At 48.5% G+C, this 22965-nt stretch overlaps 1 protein-coding gene across 1 annotated transcript in view; it reads right to left on the bottom strand.

Annotated features, from left to right (window-relative positions):
- Positions 1 to 22965, bottom strand: part of nudt6 (nudix (nucleoside diphosphate linked moiety X)-type motif 6) — a 176484-nt gene that overhangs the window by 82761 nt on the left and 70758 nt on the right. Inside the window, 1 exon segment of the mRNA XM_086009642.1 lies at positions 4863 to 4918. Within this exon segment, the coding sequence (XP_085865768.1) occupies positions 4863 to 4918 (56 nt within the window).

The raw sequence follows: 22965 nt of genomic DNA, 5'->3' as shown, positions 1-22965 counted from the left end.
CCCGTATCCTGAGACTGTGACCCCTTGTTCTAGACCCCCCCAGCCAGGGGAAACATCACACACACAGAAACCCCACAGTGCAGATAGAGGCCATTTCGGCCCATCGAGCCTGCACCGACACATATCCCACCCGATCCCCGTAACCCCTACACCAACACATATCCCACCCTATCCCCGTAACCCCACGTATTTAATCCCCCTAACACTAAGGGTAAATTTTTATCATAGCCAATCAACCTAACCCGCACATCTTTGGACTGTGGGAGGAAACCGGAGCACCCGGAGGAAACCCACGCAAACACGGGGAGAATGTGCAAACTCCACACAGACAGTCGCCCGAGGCCGGATTCGAACCCAGGTCCCTGGCGCTGTGAGGCAACAGTGCTAACCACTATGCCACCGTGCTGCCCTCCCTGCATCCAGTCTGTCTAGCCCTGTCAGAATTTTATACGTTTCAATGAGATCCCCTCTCATTCTTCTAAACTCTAGTGAATACAGGCCTAGTCGACCCAATCTCTCCACATACGATAGTCCTGCCATCCCAGGAATCAGTCTGGTGAACCTTCGCTGCACTCCCTCTATGGCAAGTATATCCTTTCTTAGGTAAGGAGACCAAAACTGCACACAGTATCCAGGTGTGGTCTCACCAAGGCCCTGTATAACTAGTAAGACATCCTTGCTCCTGTACTCAAATCCTCTTACAATGAAGGCCAAAATACCATTTGCCTTCCTAACTGCTTGCTGCACCTGCATGTTTGCTTTCAGTGACTGGTGTGCAAGGACACCCAGGTCCCTTTGTACATCAACATTTCCCAATCTCTCACCATTTAACTAATACTCTACCTTTCTGTTTTTCCTACCGAAGTGGATAACTTCACATTTATCCACGTTATACTGCATCTGCCATGGTTTTGCCCACTCACTCAACTTGTACCACAAGGATCAGTGCTTGGGCCTCAGCTATTCACAATCTATATCAATGAGGGGACCAAATGTAATATATCCATGTTTGCTGATGATACAAAGCTAGGTGGGAATGTAAGTTGTGAGGAGGATGCAAAGAGGCTTCAAGGGGTTATAGACAGGCTAATTGAGTGGGCAAGAACATGGTAAATGGAATATAACGTGGAGAAATGTGAAGTTATCCACTTTGGTAGGAAAAATAGAAAAGCAGAGTATTTTTTAAATGGTGAGAGATTGGGAAATGTTGGCGATCAGAGGGATCTGGGTGTCCTCGTACATGAATCACTGAAAGTTAACATGCAGGTACAGCAAGCAATTAAGAAAGCAAATGTTATGTTGGCCTTTATTACAAGAGGGAGGATTTGAGTATAAAAGGGGAGAAAAATTGGGTTGCTTTGCGCCTCCCATCAGCGCCCGGGCACGGCGCCGCTAATGCCTCCCGCAAAATTCATCACCGTGCACAGCGCCTCGCTCGTGCCCCGGCCGCAAACTTCGGTCGCGCCCCCTGACCTACCGCCAGACGATATGTCTGACAGGGTCAGGGGGGCATTTTTGCGGCTGCAGCGGCGCTAATTAAAGGGCAGGTGCCAGGTGGCCTTTTTTTTAGGCTGCCTGCCAGCACTTGCCCCCTTTCGCCTCCTCATGCGGGGTGCTGGCCGCGATCAGTCAGCCCGGCACTCCTCTTGAGGGCCGGGCTCTTTTCCCAGCACCCCGCTGACCGGTGGTCCAGCAGGGCCCCGGTGCGCTCAGCACTAGGCCCCTTCCCTTTAATCAGGAGCGGGAGGCCTGTAATACCGCGGCTCTACGTGCCGACGCTCGTGGCGCTGTTGCACATAGTGCCGTGATATCGAATGGTAGCACCCCAGGAGGGAGGGGGAGTGCTTCCAGTAGCGTCCTGCCTCCAGCTTGGGGCGCTACCACTAAAAGTAGCACCCCGGCGAAGTTAGCACCCCAAAGGGGGCACGACCAAATTTTTCCCCCAAGATGTCTTACTGCAATTATACAGGGCCTTGGTGAGACCTCACCTGGAGTATTGTGTACAGTTTTGGTCTCCTTACCTAAGGAATGATATACTTGCCATAGAGGGAGTGCAACGAAGGTTCACCAGATTGATTCCTGGGATGGTTGATTGACCTATGAGGAGAGATTGAGTAGACTAGGCCTATATTCTTTAGAGTTTAGAAGAATGAGAGGTGATCTCATTGAAACGTATAAAATTCTTACAGGACTTGACAGGGTAGATGCAGGGAGGATGTTTCCCCTGGCTGGGGAGTCTAGAAGCAGGGGTCACAGTCTCAGAATAAGGGGTCGGCCATTTAGGACTGAGATGAGGAGAAATTTCTTTACTCAGAGGCTGGTGAATCTTCGGAATTCTCTAACCCAGAGGGCTGGGAGATATTCCAGACAGAGATTGATAGATGTTTGGATATTAAAGGAATTAAAGGATATGGGCATAGTGCAGGAATGTGGAGTTGAGGTAGAAGATCAGCCATGATCTTATTGAATGGCGGAGCAGGCTCGAGGGGCCTACTCCTGCTCCTATTTCTTATGTTCTTAGATTGAGCTTTATGCAGGTTGCAAGTGTTTGGGGCAAACTCTCTATTCAGTGTCACCTCATTGGAACAACCTCTCTCACCATTGACAGATCACTTTTGTCATCTCTACTTCACCTGCCACCTATTACATCAGCATCGGTGCCCTTGAAACTATCTCACCTTGGTCCTCAGAATCCCACCATGATCAGCCTCAACACCAGCAGCACCAGGCACACCAGCAGCACCAACAACAACACCAGCCTTCTCCGCAATCACCTGATGCTGCACAGGACACAGGGCATCAGTACCCGACTATATTGCTGCCCGGGACGCCAGGAATGGCCTCACCATGGCCAGATTTACTTCACTTGACGCTCCACATGATGTGGCGGGTTGGCACCACCCTACACCAACACCATAAAGTATCCCTACAATACCCAAGCCATTCCTTTTACACTCATCACCATTGCAGGGGGTACCATTATGTCTCACTATTCACTACAACTCACTAAGCCACTTCCAAAGGTGCACACAGATCCATCCAAGAACATCCAAAGGTTTCAATGTTTGACACCACATTAACAGAAACTTTACATGAACATTGGCTAAAACACCCAAGTGCCTACCCTTGTGTATTGTTAGTTGTTATGATTGGACTAGGATGAGGGTGAGTGTGAGCGGTGACTGGTGAGATGGGGAAGTGATAATGTAGATAGAGAGGGATGGGTGGAGGTGCAAGGTATGTAGGTGTGAGTAAGGATGTGCAGGAGTAGGGTAGGGAAGGCAGAGTGATGGGGATGTGATGAGAGGCACAGCAGGATGAGGTTGAGTGTGGCTTTGTACTAACGTTTTGTGATCTACTGAGATCATTGAAAGGTTTGCGCCACGGCAGCCTGGTCCTCCTGATGGCATCCTTGCTTGTGTCCTCCTGTGCAATGTGTAATCAGGCTGTGTTGGACTTCTGGGGAGGTCTCTTCCGCCCATTGGAAGGGAAGAGGACCTCCCTGTGTGCTGTGACATGGGAGAGCCTGAGTGCAGCCCTGCACCTCTGTACAGCACCTCAATGCTGTAGAACACTGACAGCACAACTGTCAAAATCAATTTGCGCATGGTCCCTTTAAGGAAACCGGCTGATGACGTATCATCACTGACATCATCAGAACCACTTCTTTCAATTGGCCAGCAAACGCGCTGGGTGGGCTTAACAAGCCCAATCAATGTAAAATCATTCTACACAGCAGGCTGGAGCCAGCAGTGGGGTCAGAACCCGCCAACAACGTCGCCCGCCACAGAACCACCGAGGCATGGGAAATCGCGGTCTTTGAATATGAAATATGAAAAGAAAGGTGAGAAATGGCCATTCAGCCCATCAGTGCAAACTCTATCAATTAAACGGTGTTACCTCATGCATCAACTCCCGACTGTTAGTGATACTTACTCCCAGGGCAGGAAATAAAATCCATTTATTAAAATGAATATGTTGCTTGTGGCACATATAACATTCATATATCTGCTGTTTCCATGAGCAACAGAAACAGACTCTTGCAGGGCAGGGGGAGGAAGGCCTTTTTGTATTGCTCTCCCATACAGTCATCACTTGGGAAAATAGGAATGCAATCTGTGGAATGCACAGTAGCTTTGCTGTGTTGTAGCCATTTTCCCAGCCTGAGCTCCCTTTATATGGTTCTCCACTGGGAGTGTAGGATCGCAGAGCTCATGCTTATTTATTTTTTAATTGCTCTATTGCACCTAATCAGATTAATTTTAAAAAACGACAGACTTTCACAAAGGAAATTGAGATGATAGGTAAATATATTTATTGATATTTTTTCATACCTTCCCCCTCCACAAAAATAAACCAGGTTTTTCACAAAAATTCCTGTGCAAGACCTGTGGTACGTGTTGCAACAGGGAGCTGTTAATTTGTATCCTAGCTCTCAAATCTGGAGAATGTAGTTTGCCAGGGTGAGATGTTCGGATGGTGGACTTGAGCATAATAAATGCAGTATGTACAAAGTCGTGGTGAATAGGTTTCCCTCATTCTTGTATTCGGTGCAGTGTGGAAATTCCAGACAGTGTACGGGTTTGTGTCATGAGCTGCTAGGCTATTTGTAGGTTAAGTGTGTACGCTCAAAAGGTAAAATACAGCTTTGCCTAATCTCCAAAAATAAGAGCACTTAAATACAGCAAGTGCATCACGGTAGGCATGAATTAACTGACCAGTACATAAATAGGTGACTCATTAGATGTTTTGCCAGCAACAATCAAACAAATGTTGTCATGCCCCAGTAAATGACATTTTTCTGGGAACATGGTCATGCTTACCTGGCAAGAATGTCAATGGATCATTAATATTCCACTAACCTTATTTTTATCTTGCACAACCAGAACTTTACCAGTGGCTTCATCGAGCACTGCACCTGCAGAATGGACAAGAAACAAAAACTAAATGGATGCCCAGCCTGGTGTACAGATTTGTAGATCAAAGGAAATTACGAAAATAAAAACCCTGAAAACCACAAAATGACAAAAAGTGAAATCTGAGGATCCTTTTTGTAAGTTTATATCTTTTGAAGACTGTTGTTGCATTTCTGAACATTTTTTAATTAAACCTTTAGCTTTATTCTAAGAATACAGTTCCTGTATATTTTTTTGTTGTTATAATTTATATAAGAGGCATCCCTTAGAAATGTGACCACAACCTGCTCTGCAGAGATTAAATGAAAGAAGTGTCAACTTCAAAAGCTGAAAAAAGAAACCCTTTAATAGTCAAAGGGAAATACTGTATTATAACATTAATGCAAGTAGATCTCCCTTGGCGTCGCTCATAGTAAGTCAGTCAAAGGTTGTGCTGTTGCTACAGGGAGGGGTTGCTACGGCGTAGAAGTAGAGAAGGAGTAAATGGCCTAGGTTTTCCTCTCCGCCTTGTTTTGGGGTGCTTCTATGGCGGGGACTTCAATCTGGCCCCTGAACCTGGCTATACTTCTGGTCCCGGAGCCTTTTACATACAAGAGGCAGGATTCCTCGCCTCCGCTGGGGTGTTGCATCATTCTGGGGGTGGAGACTTGCTGTGGCAGGCCTCAGAAGCTTGTCACAGCAGGAGTCATAGGGCTAAAAACTGAGTAGTGCCCCAATTGGGGTGCTAACTTCGCCGGGGCGCTAAATGCAGCGCCCCGGAAAAATTAGCATCCCCGCGCCGGAAATTGAGTGGTTGCGCCCCAAGAGGGAAGCGGGATGCTACTGGAAGCGCCCCACATCCCTCTTGGGGCACTGTGAGTCAATATTGCGGTGTTATGTGCCGCAGGCCTTCCTCCCCTTCTTAAAGGGTAGGGGCCTTGTGCAGCGCGACCTGGGGCCCAGCTGGGCTCCCGGGGATCGGGAGTGCAGGCAAAAGAGCCCGGCACTCAAGGGAAGTGCCGGGCTCTTGGAGCGCAGCCAGCACTCTGCGGGGCGGGGACGCGTTTCGGGAGGTCTGGGACGGGAGCGCAGGCAGGTGCTGGCAGGCGGCCAGCAACAAAAATGGCCGCCCCACACCTCGCCTTTAAATTGCGCCTCCCCGGCCGCAGGTATGCCCCACTGACCCCGTCGGACATAGCGTCCGGCGGTAAGTCAGGGGGCGCTCCCGAAGATCGTGGCCGGGGCGAGTGGGGCACTGCGCACGCCAATGACGTCATCGCCAGCGGCGCAGCACCGCAGGGCGCTACCGGTTAGCGCCACCACTAACCTCCCGCTGAATTTTGCGGGAGGCGTGGGCAGTGCCGTGCCCGGGCGCTAGTTGCTTTGTGTCCCGATAGCGGCCTTTAGGGCGTTAACGGGAGGCGCAAAGCAACCAAATTTTTAGGCCATAGAGTCATAACGGCACAGAAGGAGGCCATTCGGCCTATCAAGTCCGTGCTGGCTCTTTCTAGAGCAATCCAGTCAGTCCCATTCCCCCGCTCTATCCCCATAGCCCTGCAAGTTTATTTCCCTCAAGTGTCTATCCAGTCTCCCCTTGAAAACATTGGGTGTCTCCGCTTCCACCACTTCCGTCGGCAGCGAATTCCAGGTCCTCACCACTCGCTGCGTAAAAAAGTTTTTCCTCACATCCCCCCTGTATCTCTTGTCCAAAACCTTAAATCTGTGTCCCCTAGTCCTTGTACCATCAACTAGTGGGAACAGCTTTGGTGGCCAGTGATCTGCCTTTTCCAATTTTATTTCCTTTAAGAATTTATAATTTTATTATTGGGGTTACACATGGCAGTACTCTGAAAGTGCTTACACAGGACACTCTTTAATATTTGCTCTGGTGCCCCTTCCTTTAAGAGATCTCCCAGAGAGAGTGAAGTAAATGTTTTTTTGTTTTTGGAAAATTATGTATTTTCTTTACCTACTGCAGGTAGGTCAATAAAGATATGCTAATAAATCTGTTTTAATGAACAACACTTGTGTTTGAATTATCAGTATAACAAAATAAAGGCAGGTGCTGTAACCAATCAGAATATGTTACAAAATATAATTTTTGTAATGTAGGAAACACGGCAGCCAATTTGCACACAGCAAGCCCCCACAAACAGCAATGAAATAATGACCTGTTTTAATCTGTTTTTGTGACGTTGGTTGAGGGATAAATATTGGCCAAGACATTGGGGAGAACTCCCCTGTTCTTCTTCGAAATAGTGCCATGCGATCTTTTACATCCACCTGGGCCTTGGTTTAACATCTCTTCTGAAAGATGGCACCTTCCTCAGTACTGCGTTGGAGTGTCAGCCTAGATTGTGCGCTCAAGTTTCTGGAGTGGAACATGAAGCCATGACTTTCTGACTGTGGCGAGCGTGCTAGCAGTGAGCCATGGCTGACACCTCATGAGAAAGTGTGATGCTGAAGTGTCACTTCCAAAGTGTGACACCAAGTACGATGTTACAGAGAGGAAAATTGTGCAACTGTACTGTTTTATTGTATTATAGATAGAGATAAACATGGATGGCTCCAAATGACAGAATATTGCATCCAAGCTTAATTCCAATCCAAATGTATAGCGTATGAAACTACTTCCCATTGAACGGCATTCCTGATCCAAGCATAACACTGAAATACAGAATCCAGACCCAAGCACAAAATGTTCCATGTTTTTAAAAAAATGCTCAGTACAGTAAACAAATGTGATACTGTGCCAGATTTCACCTAGGATCCAGAGTACAGTTTAGAACTGTGATCTTGTTTGTGCATTAAAATATATTTTAACTGTTTTCTGTTAATGGTTTACCCAGAAATGCTCAACAAATAATTAATTTTGATTATGGTACAAAGATCAGTAAATTTTACAAGCTTGTGCAAATTTTCCTGGAGGTGGTTTCTGTATGGATTTCTCAAAATTTGGCTGTATTTTTTTTTTAAAACATGCAGAGTTACTGCGTATTTTGCTCTTCCTGTAATTTTCTGTTATTGTATAATTCCATTACAGTTGAAAAAAAAGGGATTCAGCTGCACTCCTACAACTTGTTCTGCTACATCTTACTACACTCAGTACGCCTTAGCCCATTTAAAATTGACCGAGAAGTTCAAATCTCTCCCAAGATTGGAATGGTTCCCAAACTATTCCCATCTGTGCAGGGATGGATGATATTTCATTTAGTCTGTGTCCATTTAGGATCCAATTCCCTGTCCTTCCCGCTAGATGTGAAAAGCTCAAAATTAAGGGCCTAAAATTTCGCTAGGTCCTCTGTGCTGGTGGAAGTCCGTCGATATTGGGCATCACACTCAATGATGAGGATGAGGTTATTTGCATAGTCAGGGTGGGCAGCCTGCACTGCTAAAGGAGATCATCAGTGCCCATCCTGATTCACTAGCGGAGAAAGAAGAGCCCAAAACCAGCCTCCCAGGGGAACCTCAAGACCCTTCCCAGGGCAAAGAAGTAAAAACATTCAGCTCCTGAAGGAGCCATTTGGTGATAATTTTAAATGAATCCCTTCAGGGATCAATTGCCTATGTCTGAGCAAGGCCTGAGGCCTCCGTTGAACAGCTCTAAACTGATGAGAGTTCATCAGTTGAGAGGATGAAATAGGCGGAATACCGTTTCCCTCACCAGAATGGTGCAGAATCCTGACGGAAACAGGTTCCACCCCAAGTTCCGGCCATATTGGGTGATCTGCGACAGTTATGCCATTGGGCCAGATTGGAATCTCAGGCCCTAACTCTAACACCGCTTCCTGTAAGGGTGCTATTCTATTCTCCCAATTTCTGCCTCGTCACATCTGTTCTGACGATGCCACCTTCCACACCAGTGCTTCCGAAATATCTTCCTTTTTCCTCAGCCAAGGATTCCTCTCCACCATACTTGACCGGGCCCTCGACCGTGTCCCTCCCATTTCCCACACTTTCATTCTCATCCCTTCCCCTCCCTCTCAGAACCATGATCAGGTCCCCCAGTCTTCACCTTCCACCCCACCAGCCTCCACATTCAACGGATCATTCTCTGCCATTTGCGCCACCTCCAGCGTGATCCCACCACCAAACACATCTTCTCCTCCCCTCCCATTTCAGCATTTCGAGGGATCGATACCTCCGCGACACCCTGGTCCACTTTTCCATCACCCCCAACACGTGCTCCCCTTCCCACGGCACCTCCCTGTGCAAGCGCAGGAAATGCAACACCTGCCCTTTCACCTCCTCCCTGCCCACCATTCAGGGCCCCAAACACTCCTTCCAGGTGAAACATCAATTTACTTGTATTTCCCTTAACCTTGGTATACTGTATTTGCTGCTTACAATGTGGTCTCCTCTACATTGTGGGTATCAAACGCAGATTGGGTGATTGCTTTGCTGAACACCTCTGTTCAGTCTGCAAGCATGACCCTGAGCTTCCGGTCGCTTGCTACTTTAATTCTCCATCCCACTCTGATCTCTCTATCCTTGGCCTCCATCAATGTTCCAATAAAACTCAATGCATGCTCAAGGAACAGCACCTCATCTTTCTACTTGGCACTTTGCAGCCTTCTGGTCTTAAGGTTGAGTTTAACAACTTTAGATTTTAACCACCTGTCATCAGAACTCATCTGTGGTATTTTTCTTTTGTTTCTTTACTTGTCCCATTATCACCCCGTTTTGGATTGCACCATCATCCCTTTTGTCATTTAATCACTGCTGCCCTCCTTTCCTATCACAGACCTTTCGCTTTTAATCTTTCCCTGCACCGCACCGCGCCCCCCCCCCCCACCCCGCCACCGCCGCCACCCCATTTCCCCTGGCTCTGCTATTGCTTAAAAGCTGATCATCTCTAACATCTTCCAGTTCTGACGAAAGGTCATCAACCTGAAATGTTAGGCTGAATTTTAAGGAGGAAGGCGGACTGGGGATGGGGGAGCTCCGAGGGGGATCGGGCTTCCTGCAGGCACTGTTGACTTTAACAGTGGGGCCTGATTTGCATGCGAGGCCTGTGTTTCCCACCTGCAGTCAGCCAGATTGAGAGGCTGGCTGGCTGCGAGCTGGTAGGCCTGCGGCACTAGGCCGTACAGAGGATGGAGGGAGGGATCGGGTGGGGGGCGGTGCCGGCCTCGTGAGGATTGGGGGGGAGTGGGGGGGAGATCGGGGACATCGTGGAACCGGGCCGGTGGTGGGCGGGGAGATCAGGGACGCCGTGGGACCTGGGGGGGCGGGGGGAGCGGAGAAGATCGGGGTGGTTGTGGGACCAGGGGGAGGGGGGGGCAGGGAGGGAAGATCATTTCAGGGCCGGCCACCAGAGGATCATGGCCAGCCTCAAGATCATCGGTGGGGGGGCGGAGGGAAGAACACTTCGGGGCCTCTGCTGGCTGGCCTCAGGATGATCGTGTGGGGTGGGGCGGGGCGGTGGGGGTCCGGGAAGGCAATCGGAGGCTTCGTGGGGGGGAAGGGGGGGTAGGTGTAAAGGCACTTACCTCCTGGACACAGCAATCCCCACCTTGCTGTAACTGCTGGGTTTTACAAAATGTGTAAAACCTGACCAGATGCAGTTAAAAACAAAATTGAGGTTAAAAAAAAAGGCTTCCAGCCTTATTATAATATTTAAATTGACATCCTGCCTCCTGGCAGCGGGTTGGCTGCCCACCCTGTCCTGCTTCCTGTCCCACCTCCATTAAAACCAGATGTGGGTGGGTTGGAGACGGGTTCAGGTAGGGAATCTGATTATTAACCATTTAACGACCATCATGCTCCAAACCCACACGTTTTTTTTTAGGTTAAAATTCCGCCCCCCCCGCCCCCCGTTAACTCTGTTTCTCTCTCCACAGATGTTGTCTGACCTGCTGAGTGTTTCCAGCATTTTACTGTTTTTATTTATAATAGAAAGATAAACAGTTTGAACGTGATCCTTCATCAGAACTGAGAGATTCAGGCTGAAGAAGCTTCTCTATAACACTTAACAGAACAAAGAAGGGAGGAAGACGTCAACAGGTAGAAGCCACAGTTCAAATATAGTCTGCTGCATTTTTGTAGTTTTTCTCTCTTCAATGTGGTACAGGTAGACTATCCTTTATCCGAAAACCTCGGGACCAGCCGAGTTTCGGATAAAGGAGAATTTCGGATTTCGGAAGGTGGGTCGGCGGGGGTCCACGGGGGGGTCGGCGGGGGGTCGTGCGCACGACTTACGCTGACGCTCAGCGTAAGTCAGTCGGGGTCGGCGGGGGTCGGGGCAGGCGGGGTACGCGGGGGGGGGTCGGCGGTTGTTGGGGCTGGCGGGGTCCGCGGGGGGGTCGGCGGTTGTCGGGGCTGGCGGGTTCGGCGGTTGTCAGGGCTGGCAGGGTCCGCGGGGGGGTCAGCGGTTGTCGGGGCTGGCGGGGTCAGCGGTTGTCGGGGCTGGCGGGGTCGGCGGTTGTCGGGGCTGGCGGGGTCCGCGGGGGTGTCGGCGGTTGTCGGGGCTGGCGGGGTCGGCGGTTGTCGGGGCTGGCGGGGTCGGCGGTTGTCGGGGCTGGCGGGGTTGGCGGGGGGGTCGGCGGGGGGTCGTGCGCACGACTTACCCTTTATCCGAATTTCCGCAACCGGAACCCTCTAAAAACCGAAGGTTTTTTCGTTCAGCGTAAGTCGTACGCACGACTTACGCTGAACGAAAAAACCTTCGGTTTTTAGAGGGTTTCGGTTTTCGGAAGTCCGGATAAAGGGTAGTCTACCTGTAGTTTGATTTTTTTTAACAACATAAGAACATAAGAAATAGGAGCAGGAATAGGCCAATCGGCCCTTCGAGCCTGCTCCACCAGTCAATAAGATCATGGCTGATCTGATCCTAACCTCAAATCTTCTATCACTGTGCATCCACCCGAACCCATGTGATCTCCCGGGAGAGGCGAAAAACCAGATAAAGACCCAATGGCCAATTTGGGAGAAAAAAATCTGGGAAATTCCTCTCCGACCCATCTAGGCGATCGAAATTCTTCCAGGAGATCACGCTGTCCCTATATTTTCTACAGTACTTACCTTCTGTAAAGGCGATCTCCACCCCAGCCAGGAACAGGAATAAAACCATCTCCTGAAATCTAACACAGAATTAGAACACAGTAGGAGCAGAACCAGGCTACACGGCCCCTGGGCCCACTCCACTACCCACAGGGCCATGACCATTCCGAACCTAGACTCATGTCCAATTTCCTGCCCGCTCCCCGTAACCAATAATTCCCTTTACTTCTCGGAAACTATCTATTTCTGTTTTAAATTTATTTAATGATGTAGCTGCCACAGCTTTCTGGGGCAGCAAATTCCACAAACCTACCACCCTCTGAGTGAAGAAGTTTCTCCTCATCTCAGTTTTGAAAGAGCAGCCCCTTATTCTAAGATTATGCCCCCTAGTTCTAGTTTCACCCTTCATTGGGAACATCCTCACCGCATCCACCCGATCAAGCCCCTTCACAATCTTATATGTTTCAATAAGATCGCCTCTCATTCTTCTGAACTCCAATGAGTAGAGTCCCAATCTACTCAACCTCTCCTCATATGACCACCCCCTCATCCCCGGGATTAACCGAGTGAACCTTCTTTGTACTGACTCGAGAGCAAGTATGTCTTTTCTTAAGTATGGACACCAAAACTGTATGCAGTATTCCAGGTGCGGTCTCACCAATACCTTGTACAACTGCAGCAATACCTCCCTGTTTTTATATTCCATCCCCCTAGCAATAAAAGCCAACATTCCATTGGCCTTCTTGATCACGTGCTGCACCTGCATACTAACTTTTTGAGTTTCGTGCACCAGGACCCCCAGATCCCTTTGTACTACAGTACTTTCCAGTTTCTTGCCATTAAGATAATAACTTGCTCTATGATTTTTCCTGCCAAAGTGCATAACCTCACACTTTCCAGTATTGTATTCCATCTGCCATATCTCTGCCCACTTACTTAGCCTGTCTATGTCCCTTTGCAGGTTTTTTATGTCCTCCTCACTCACTACTTTCCGTCCCATCTTTGTATCATCTGCAAACTTTGATATGTTACACTCGGTCCCCTCCTCCAAATCGTTAATATAGATTGTAAAGAGTTGGGGACCCAGCACTGACCCCTGCGGAACACCACTAGTTACTGGTTGCCAATCTGAGAACGAACCATTTATCCCAACTCTCTGCTTTCTGTTAGAGAGCCAATCCTCCACCCACGCCAGAATATTACCCCCAATCCCATGATTTTTTATCTTGAGCAATAATCTTTTGTGTGGCACCTTGTCAAATGCCTTTTGGAAGTCTAAATACACTACGTCCACTGGTTCCCCTTTATCCACCCTGTATGTTACTTCCTCAAAAAACTCCAGCAAATTTGTCAAACATGACTTCCCCTTCATGAAACCATGCTGAGTTTGTCCTATTAAATTATGTTTATCCAAATGTCCCGTTACTGTCTCCTTAATAATGGACTCTAACATTTTACCAACCACAGATGTTAGGCTAACAGGTCTATAGTTTCCAGCCTTCTGCCTACTACCCTTTTTAAATAAGGGTGTTACATTAGCAGTTTTCCAATCTGCCGGGACCTTTGCTGAGTCCAGTGAGTTTTGGAAAATTATTACCAATGCATCCACAATCCCTACCGCTACTTCCCTCAAGACCCTAGGATGCAAGCCATCAGGTCCAGGGGATTTATCCGCCTTGAGTCTCATTATTTTACCAAGTACCACTTCCTTAGTGATTTTAATCGTATTTAGTTCCTCCCCCCCTAGAGCCCCCTGTTTGTCCAGTGTTGGGATATTCTTAGTGTTCTCTACTGTAAAGACTGATACAAAATAATTGTTCAGTGTTTTTGCCATCTCCATGTTTCCCACCATTAATTTCCCGGTCTCATCCTCTAAGGGACCAACATTTACTTTAGCCACCCTTTTTCTTTTTATATAACTATAGAAACTTTTACTGTCTGTTTTTATATTTTTTGCTAATTTACTTTCATAATCTATCTTCCCTTTCTTAATCAATCTTTTTGTTATTTTTTGCTGTCTTTTAAAGACTTCCCAATCTTCCATCCTCCCACTAGATTTGGCTACCTTATATGCCCTTGTTTTTAGTCGGATACTATCCTTAATTACTTTACTTAGCCACAGATGGCTATCTTTTCTTTTACACCCTTTTTTCCTCAGTGGAATATATATTTTTTGGAAGTTGTAAAATAACTCCTTAAATTTACACCACTGATCATGTACCGTCTTACCCTTTAATCTATTTTCCCAGTCCACTCTAATCAATTCCGCTCTCATACCTTCATAGTCTCCTTTATTCAAGCTCAGCACGCTTGTTTGAGATCCAACCTTCTCACCCTCTAATTGAATATGGAACTCAACCATGTTATGGTCACTCATTCCAAGGGGATCCTTTACTAGGACATTTTTAATTAATCCTGTCTCATTACACAGGACCAAATCTAAGGTTGCCTGCCCCCTGGTCGGCTCAGTTACATACTGCTCAAGAAACCCATCCCTAATACACTCAATGAACTCATCCTCAAGGCAGCCCTGCCCAATTTGATTTGTCCAGTTAATATGATAATTAAAATCCCCTATAATTATAGCTGTTCCCTTATTACAAGCCTCAACTATTTCCTGATTAATACTCCGTCCAACAGAGTTGCAACTGTTCGGAGGCCTATAGACTACACCCACGAGTGTTTTTTTCCCCTTATTATTCCTTATCTCCACCCAAACTGTTTCACTATCCTGCTCCTTTGACCCAATATCATTTCTCTGCATTATAGTGATTCCTTCCTTTATTAACATAGCCACCCACCTCCTCTCCCTTCCTGCCTGTCCTTCCTGATTGTTAAATAACCTGGTATGTTTAATTCCCAGTCATGGTCACCCTGCAGCCATGTTTCTGTAATGGCCACAAGATCATACCCATATGTCGTTATTTGTGCCGTTAACTCATTCATTTTGTTACGAATGCTACGTGCATTCAGATAAAGAACTTTCAAATATGTTTTGTAACACTTAGTTCCTGTTTTTTTCCTTTTTAGTACTTTACTTTTTGCTCCATACCTTCTGTCCCTTCCTGACACATTCTGATTTTTAATTCCCCCACTGCTACCTAAGTCTATGACCTTCTCTGTTGTCATTTCTATTATTTGCTCTCTAGAAACCTCCCCCCCGACTAATTAGTTTGAAGCCCTTTCCTTTTGAGTGGGTGGGTGTAAATTTAATGGGCCAGAATCTTCTGGCAAAATAATGGCATGTTAAAGGTGCACGCCGTTATTAGTGTGTAAAAAATCCAGCAATTTGTGGCGAGGGAGAGCTACAGTGCGAGTTGCGAATCGGCAAAAGTTGCTGGACAATTTGCGCTGCTCCACCTGTTAGCCTCACAAAAAGGATTTCGCCATCAACCTCCCCACGAGTGTCAAGAAATTGCTGCGTTTGTGCTGTAAAAACTAATTAAACTCGCTGCAGAAAGTTAGGGCCGCTATTCAACAGCATAACGACCCTGTTCATGGGGTAATTTATGTTTCCAATGAAAATTGTTCTGCACATGCCACATAAAGCACACAAACAGGATGCAAGTTAAATTGACGATAGCAAAATACTGCAGATGCGGGAAATCCGAATTAACAACAGAAAATGCTGGAAAAACTCAGCAGGCCAGGCAACAACCGAGTAGAGAGAAATAGAGTCAACGTTTCAGGTCAAAACCCTTTGTCAAGACTGAAAAAGCACAGGAAATGAAACAGATTAAAAGGCCAGTCTGGGGGCTGGGAGAGAACAAAAGAGAAGTGAAGAGACATTAAGAGGTATTCAAAACGAGATGAGATGGTGATAGGACTAGTGGAGACAAAAGACGGCTCTAGATTAGGTGTGAAATGCGCTGGCAGAATGGGAGGCAGCTGCCATGTGGGAGAGAAAAAAAAGGGGGGAGGGCCAAAACAAAGGTGGGAATAAAAAATATAAGTAAAAATGTAATGGGGGCTGAGGTTATGATCTGAAATTGTTGAACTCGATATTGAGTCTGGAAGGCTGTAAAGTGCCTAATCGGAAGATGAGGTGCTGTTCCTCGAGCTTACGCTGGGTTTCCGTGGAACAATGCAAGAGCCCGAGTACAGTGAGGTCTGAGTGGGAATGGGGTGGTGAATTAAAATGACAGGCGACCGGAAGCTCGGGGTCAACCTTACGGACTGAACGGAGGTGTTCCGCAAAGCGGTCACCCAATTTGCGTTTCGTCTCCCCAATGTAGAGGAGACCACATCGTGAGCAGCGAATACAGTATACTAGATTGCAAGAAGTACAAGTAAATCGCTGTTTCACCTGGAAGGGGTGTTCGGGCCCTGGACAGTGGGAAGGGGGGAGGTATAAGGGCAGATGTTGCACCTCCTGCGCTTGCACGGGAAGGTACCGGGCGAAGGGGAAGGGGAGCTGTGGGTGACAGAGGAGCGGACTAGGGTGTCTCGGAGGGAGCGGTCCTTACGTGCTTATGTGTCATGTTCCATCGGCAAAAAACCCTGAACTACACATTTTCCTGCGCGTAACCCCGTGACAAACCTTGTTTAATCAGATGTCCAAGCTGCAACTCAGAGCATTGGTAACCATTTAAATACTTAAATTTCATAGGTTAAGGAGATAGACTGTTGATCCTTTAATCTGTTTCATTTCCTGTGCTTTTTCAGTCTTGACAAAGAGTTTTGACCTGAAACGTTGACTCTATTTCTCTCTCCACAGATGTTGCCTGACCTGCTGAGTTTTTCCAGCATTTTCTGTTGTTAATTTACAAGTTAAATTGATTTGTTTAACAGATTAAACTGATTTGCTGAATTGATTTTAGTTTCTGGCTGGGAGTAAAGTAATTTCTAAATTCATTTCAGCTTGTCAGGAGTCAGAGTTAACTGCACCCACCACCCCCCAAAGTATGTGGGTCCACTAATCTGTAAGTATCCAACAATCACCATGCTGATTCCACAAGTGACACAGCTTTGAATTGCTATAAAATGTAGCTTTCGCGTGTAAGCAGCAGCTGCCTTCGGTTCCTGAATTTCATGAATTAAAAACGAATAATAATCTGAACTCTGGGCAGGAAGGAGGCTGTCTTATTCATATGCTTATGTGTCATATTCCATCGGCAAAAAACCTTGAACTACACATTTTCCTGCGCGTAATCCCGTGACAAACCTTGTTTAATCAGATGTCCAAGCTGCAACTCAGAGCATTGGTAACCATTTAAATACTTAAATTTCATAGGTTAAGGAGATAAACTGTTGATCCCTTCGCTCGCCAAAGTCCCATGTGCCCCGTTGACCTCACCATTATTAACTCTCACTTCCAGCAATTTGCAGCACTAAATTAATTGGAGCTGAAGGGTGAGGAAAACAATCCAACTCATGCCACTTAATTCTGGGCCATATAAACATGTGGGCCGGAATTTTTACCTTGGAGTCGGGTCGGGTGTGTGCAGGCTGTGTAGCGGGTCGGGCACGCAATGTTTTGCTCGAAGCGTTGTTCAGTGCGACTTTAACTTAATGGCCCCACTTAAAGCAGTCATGCGCGTTTCCCGGCCCAATTAAATGGAGCAGGTCTAATGACAACATCGATGACTCGTTTCCAGCGCCGATATTTAATGCAGCCTTGCACACAAATCATTTGAAGGTTTCTAAAGGAGTGTGCAAAGTCAATTGCAAACGTCTGCGTGCTGTCCCAAACGTTAAAATATGGATACACAAAGGCACAGGGCTGCACCCAGATTTAGTGATGCATCCCTGCACATTCTGGTGGAGGCAGTGAGAGCACGCAGGGAGGTCCAGTTCCCTGCAGATAGGCGCAAAAGACCTCCCAAAGACACCAAAAGGGCCTGGTTGGAGATAGCAGAGGAGGTCAACAGCAGGGATGTGGTGAGGAGGACGTGGATCCAGTGAAATTTGGACCTTCAGAAGGCTTTCGATAAGGTCCCGCATAAGAGATTAGCGTATAAAGTTAAGGCATTGAATGGCGGAGCAGGCTCAAGGGGCCGAATGGCCTACTCCTGCTCCTATCTTTTATGTTTCTATGTTTCTCTGTTTCTATGTGCAGGAAATGATTCAATGATCTCATGAGGTCAGGAAAGGTGAGTGCAATGCCACACTCACCTTCATCCTGATGTGCCTGTCACCACATCCCCATCACTTTGCCTTCCCAAGCCTACTGCCTACTCCTGCACATCATTCCTCACACCAACATACCTTGCAGGTCCACCCATCCCTCTCTCTCTATGTACATACTCACATCCCCATCTGACTAACCACCAATGACACACACCCTCATCCTAATGCAATCATGGAAAGTAACACAACAGAAGGAGGCCATTTGGCATTGGCACCCCACTCCCTTATAGTCACCCTCTACAGATGTAACCCATCCATTCCTTACACTCATTCCATCACTATCACTCAAAGTTCTCTTCTTTCCCTCCTTGCAGGAGAAAAGAGCCCAGAACAATAGGGAGAGGCAGTGAACCAGAGGTGGCACTCCAGTATTGATGCAACTGACTCCAGCAGAGAAGGGGGCCCTGGAGATATCGCGAGTTGCAGAGCTACTGGCGGTGGGAGACAGAGAGGGGGACATCCCAGCAACCTGGTGAGAGAATCACATCTCATACAGCCACATGGCATACAGCAGTCACTCATATAGTAACTGATGTCAGCAGTCAGTGAAATGTCATCATGTGCAAAATGGTAACGTTACCCATTCTTAATATAACACTTCTAATTCATCTCTTTACTCTCCCACAGGTCCATCAACTGTGCCCCCCACCACTGTCCAGCCGCAGGAGGAAGACGACTCCTCAGAGGAAGCTCCAGCCTCTGAGGGTGCAGCGTCAGCAGGCCCAAGCGCACCCAGCACCAGCACAGATACGTACACCTCGGTGGGTCCTGTGCGAGATAGAGTAGTGTTGTTACCAAGTGTCTCGCATTTCACAAGTGATCAAGAGCAGGTGGTGTTGACAGGGACAGCAGTGGAGATTCCTCGCCGGAGGGCGCAGGACACTCCAAGCTCTGCTGAGCTGCATGCAGACGCTGAGCCTCGGGGGCCATCGAAAAAGAGGGTGATCTTGGAGGGGCAGCGACAATTGCACGAGGCTCTGGCATCTTTTGCAGCCATGATGTCTGCAAATGTGCAGAGAATGGAGGAGTCCATCGCCAACACGAGCACCACCATATCGCAGGTGATGGCGACGATGTGCTGTTCCATGGAAAGGATGGCCACCTGCATGGAGCAGCAAATGCGCCAGTCACATGAGCACATGCTAGCTGTGGACAACAGATGGCAGGTGCTCATAGACCTCATCTCTAGGAGGGATATAAACATAGACTTGGGCGCTCATCACCCCACCGCTGTGCAGCAAGGTGCTCGCCAGCTCCTTGCTAGCAGGTTAGTGCGGGTGGCCCTTGAGAGGGATGATGGTGAGAGGAGACATGGAAGTGGGGGCTCTTCTCAAAGTGCTCCCACTTCTCCCCGTTGCCTCCCCCTCAGTCAGAGCTCCACATGTTTCCTCGGATCCCGATGGCCGTGTCTACCTCTGCATAGTTGCAGGAGGAGCAGACTTTGACGGGGCCATGTCAGGCTCCAAAACCCAGAGGTGCAAAAGTGTCCAACTAGTTGCAGCAGAGAAGTGAGCAGGCTGCTTCTACCTCTGCTGAAGCCACAGGGGTTGCACCTTGTAGAAGCACTCGGAAAAGAAAAAGGACACAAAAGTAGATGCACAAGGTTATGTACATGGGTGTATGAACAAATGTTAGTGTTAGGTTTCAGTTATATGAGTGTCACTTGGAGTGAATGGTGAAACATGACTTAACCTCGAGCACTGGGGTTTTGGGTGAGAGGAATGGCTTGGTCATTGTAGGGATGCTTTATGGTGCTGTTGCGGGTGGGGGGGGAACTTAGTACAGCATGTGGCAGCTATATGGGTGCATTGGAGCAAGTTAAGTAAATCTGTCCACGATGAGGCCATCCCGAGCCTCTGGGGCAGCAATGTGCGCCGCTGCTGGTGCCATCGCCATATGAGGTTCCTCCGCCTTGTCTTCCACCTGCTCCTCCTCCTCTGAAGAGGCTGTGCTCTCTGTGTCTTGCTCCTCCTGCAGCTCCAATCCTCGCTGCTGTGCGCTGTTGTGCAGCGTGCAGCAAACGACGATGATTCTTGACACCCTGGCTGGTGCATAATGAAGGACTCTTCCAGATCTGTCAAGGCATCTGAAGCGCATCTTCAGCATGCCTATTGCTTGCTCTATGACACATCTGGTGGAAATGTGGCTGTCATTATAACGCTCCTCGGCCTCAGTACTTGGCCTCCTCAAGGGTGTCATGAGCCATGTCTTCATTGGATAACCCTTGTCTCCAAGCAGCCAGCCGATAAGCCTGTTTAGAAGAGTGAAGAGCTGAGGGAGGGTGGACTGGCGCAGGACGAAAGAGTCATGTCAGCTGCCAGGGAATCTGGCGCATGATGCATGATGATCTTTTTATGGTTGCAGGTGAGCTGCACATTGCGGTTCACAAACACTCCTGGGTGATGTGGGGGTGCCTTGTGTGCAGTCGATGACGCCCTGCACCTGTGGGAAGCCAGCCAGAGCCGCAAAGCCAAGCTTCCGCTCAGTAACACTGGCTTCATCAGTGGCAAAGTTGACATAATTGGCTGACTTGTGAAACATGGCATCGGTCACCTGGGTGGTGCATCTGTGAGCAGCCGACTGCGAGATCCCGCAAATGTCTGCTGCAGATCCCTGGAAGGAGCCTGAAGTGAAGAAGTTGACAGCCACTGGTAAAGCATGTCCACCAGGTACTCTGGGCAACAGGTCTTGTTCCAGCAAGCTACAAATGTCTGCAATGATCTGACTCGATAGCCTGAGCCTCCTGAAGCGCTGCTGCTCAGTCATGTCCAGGAAGCTCATCCTCTGCCTGTATACCCTGTGTTGGGGGTATCACCTCAGGCGCGGTGCAGCCCTATGGTACCTCCCTCCTGTGGAGCATCAGGTCATTGAGGAGAAGGCTGCTGGTGTCGTGGCTGTTGCTGCTGGTATGGCTGGTGTTGTTGGTAGTGGGGCTCATCTTGGTCCGATTCTGAGGTCGAGGGTGGGACAGCATAAGCAGCATCCATGCTGATGTAATAGATGGCAGATAAAGTGGAGATCATGCTCCCGCAGTTAAAGTTAAAAGCTGCTGTTAAAAACTCTCTTAAGGGTCTCTCAACAAGCAGTTAATTACTTGAATGAGTTCGCCCACCTCTGCAGGTCGGGTCCATGTTGTGCCTTCAAAGGTGCCTGAGTTAAAAGCGTGAGGCGGTGGGCTGACGGCAGGCTCCCGACACGCTGGCAATTTCGGGGATTTTTACTGCCGACCCGCCCCCAAACCCACACGCTCGGCAACGGGAAAATTCTGGCCATGATAGTGAGCCTATTGTGTCTGTTGCTGTCCTGTGATCTGCGCAGTAAACAGAATCAAGCTGCAGGTGAGAAGAAAACTACACCTATATCTAGCCAGCTTCATCACAACCGCTGGTTGTAAAAATATATTTGACCATTTTTTAATCAGCAGACTTTCCTTTTAGCATTTTTGCTATCAACAAGACCAAATTAAGGCATACAGTTCCTGTGAATTGGTGCAGGGCTCACAAATATTACTAGAGATCTTTTAAAAATATTGTGAAGAGTACTGTTATTAGCTTCAGTGCCTTTGAGCTTGGAAGAGCAAAACTGAGCAAGGTTTCCTGTATTGGATCACTAACCAGTAGCTCCTGGACATGAGGGAAGGACATGATCATGATTGGCTGTGGTGCCTCTGGTGGTATAATAGCTGGCCAACATGCGGAATGGCCACTTGAGTGAGGTACAGGAGAAATGTCAATGCCCATGTCAGTGAGACTTATTGCATCAGCAGAGGAGGGAGGTGGGGAATGGAAAAATGGAAACACTTAGTAAATGGTAGACTGTAGGGAATTTTCCATGCGATTGGTGCCTGAATGTTTTATCCCTAACATCTATATATATAAAGCAGTCGATCTGTCTGTCCTTCTGTTTGTCTGTCCTTCTGTCTGTCCTCACGTGTGCGTCTGTCTGGTATGCGCTCGAAAGTTATAGAGCGTACCTACGCGTGCGTTACGTCGAAAGAAAGCTTACCTTTCCAAAACGGTCTTAAGCGTATTTACGTTTCGGCCGGGCTAAAATCGCGCCCGCGGTATCCGAAAAACCTTCAACATTCCGCTCATTAGCATCTCATTATCCGCTCATTAGCGAGAGTGACCTCGAGGTTTGGTGACCTGACGGTCGACCAATCGGTGTGTGTGTGGGCGGGCCTTATCGTTCTGAACCGAGGTGAGTAGCCGCCATCTTGCTTCCATTCTTTTTCCTGATTTCTGCATCTTTCTTTTCAAATATACATTTCCAGCAAAATAAAATGGTTTTTATGAAATTGTTTTAAAAAAACTAGATTCATTTGTAAATATTTTCTCTAACCTGAAGATTCTTTTTCCTACCTTTCCCCGTTTTTGTTAGGCCTGAAAGCCTGGGCCTTTCTTGCCCAGCCAGGCCCGAGCTAGGTAATTGTCCCACGGCTTCTGCTAAGCTCCTCACCCCCCCGCCCCCCCGTGTCACGTTACCCGGGGCAACGGCGTCAGCCACGAGGGTCAGGGTGCGCGCGCAGCAGGAGCAGCTGAGACGCGGCGTCTCTCTGTTCCCCGCTCGGCTCGGGCGGGGGGTCTCTCGGGAGTGCGGATCTCGGCCGGGGCTTGGTGAGCGGGGTTACCCCGGCAACCGGGCCCGCCGGCCGGGGCAACGGCGTCAGCCACGAGGGTCAGGGTGCGCACGCAGCAGGAGCAGCTGAGACGCGGCGTCTCTCTGTTCCCTGCTCGGCTCGGGCGGGGGGGGGCGGGGCTCTCGGGAGTGCGGATCTCGGCCGGGGCTTGGTGAGCGGGAAGGGTTACCCCGGCAACCGGGCCCGCCGGCCGGGGCAAACGGCGTCAGCCACGAGGGTCAGGGTGCGCACGCAGCAGGAGCAGCTGAGACGCGGCGTCTCTCTGTTCCCTGCTCGGCTCGGGCAGGGGGGGGCGGGGCT

This window comes from Somniosus microcephalus, chromosome 2, assembly GCF_052327205.1.
Source record: "Somniosus microcephalus isolate GS21.2 chromosome 2, FLI_Smic_1.0, whole genome shotgun sequence".
NCBI classification, from domain to species: domain Eukaryota; kingdom Metazoa; phylum Chordata; class Chondrichthyes; order Squaliformes; family Somniosidae; genus Somniosus; species Somniosus microcephalus.
Note: the sequence above shows the minus strand (reverse complement) of the source record. Positions and strands in the feature narration are given on the sequence as shown.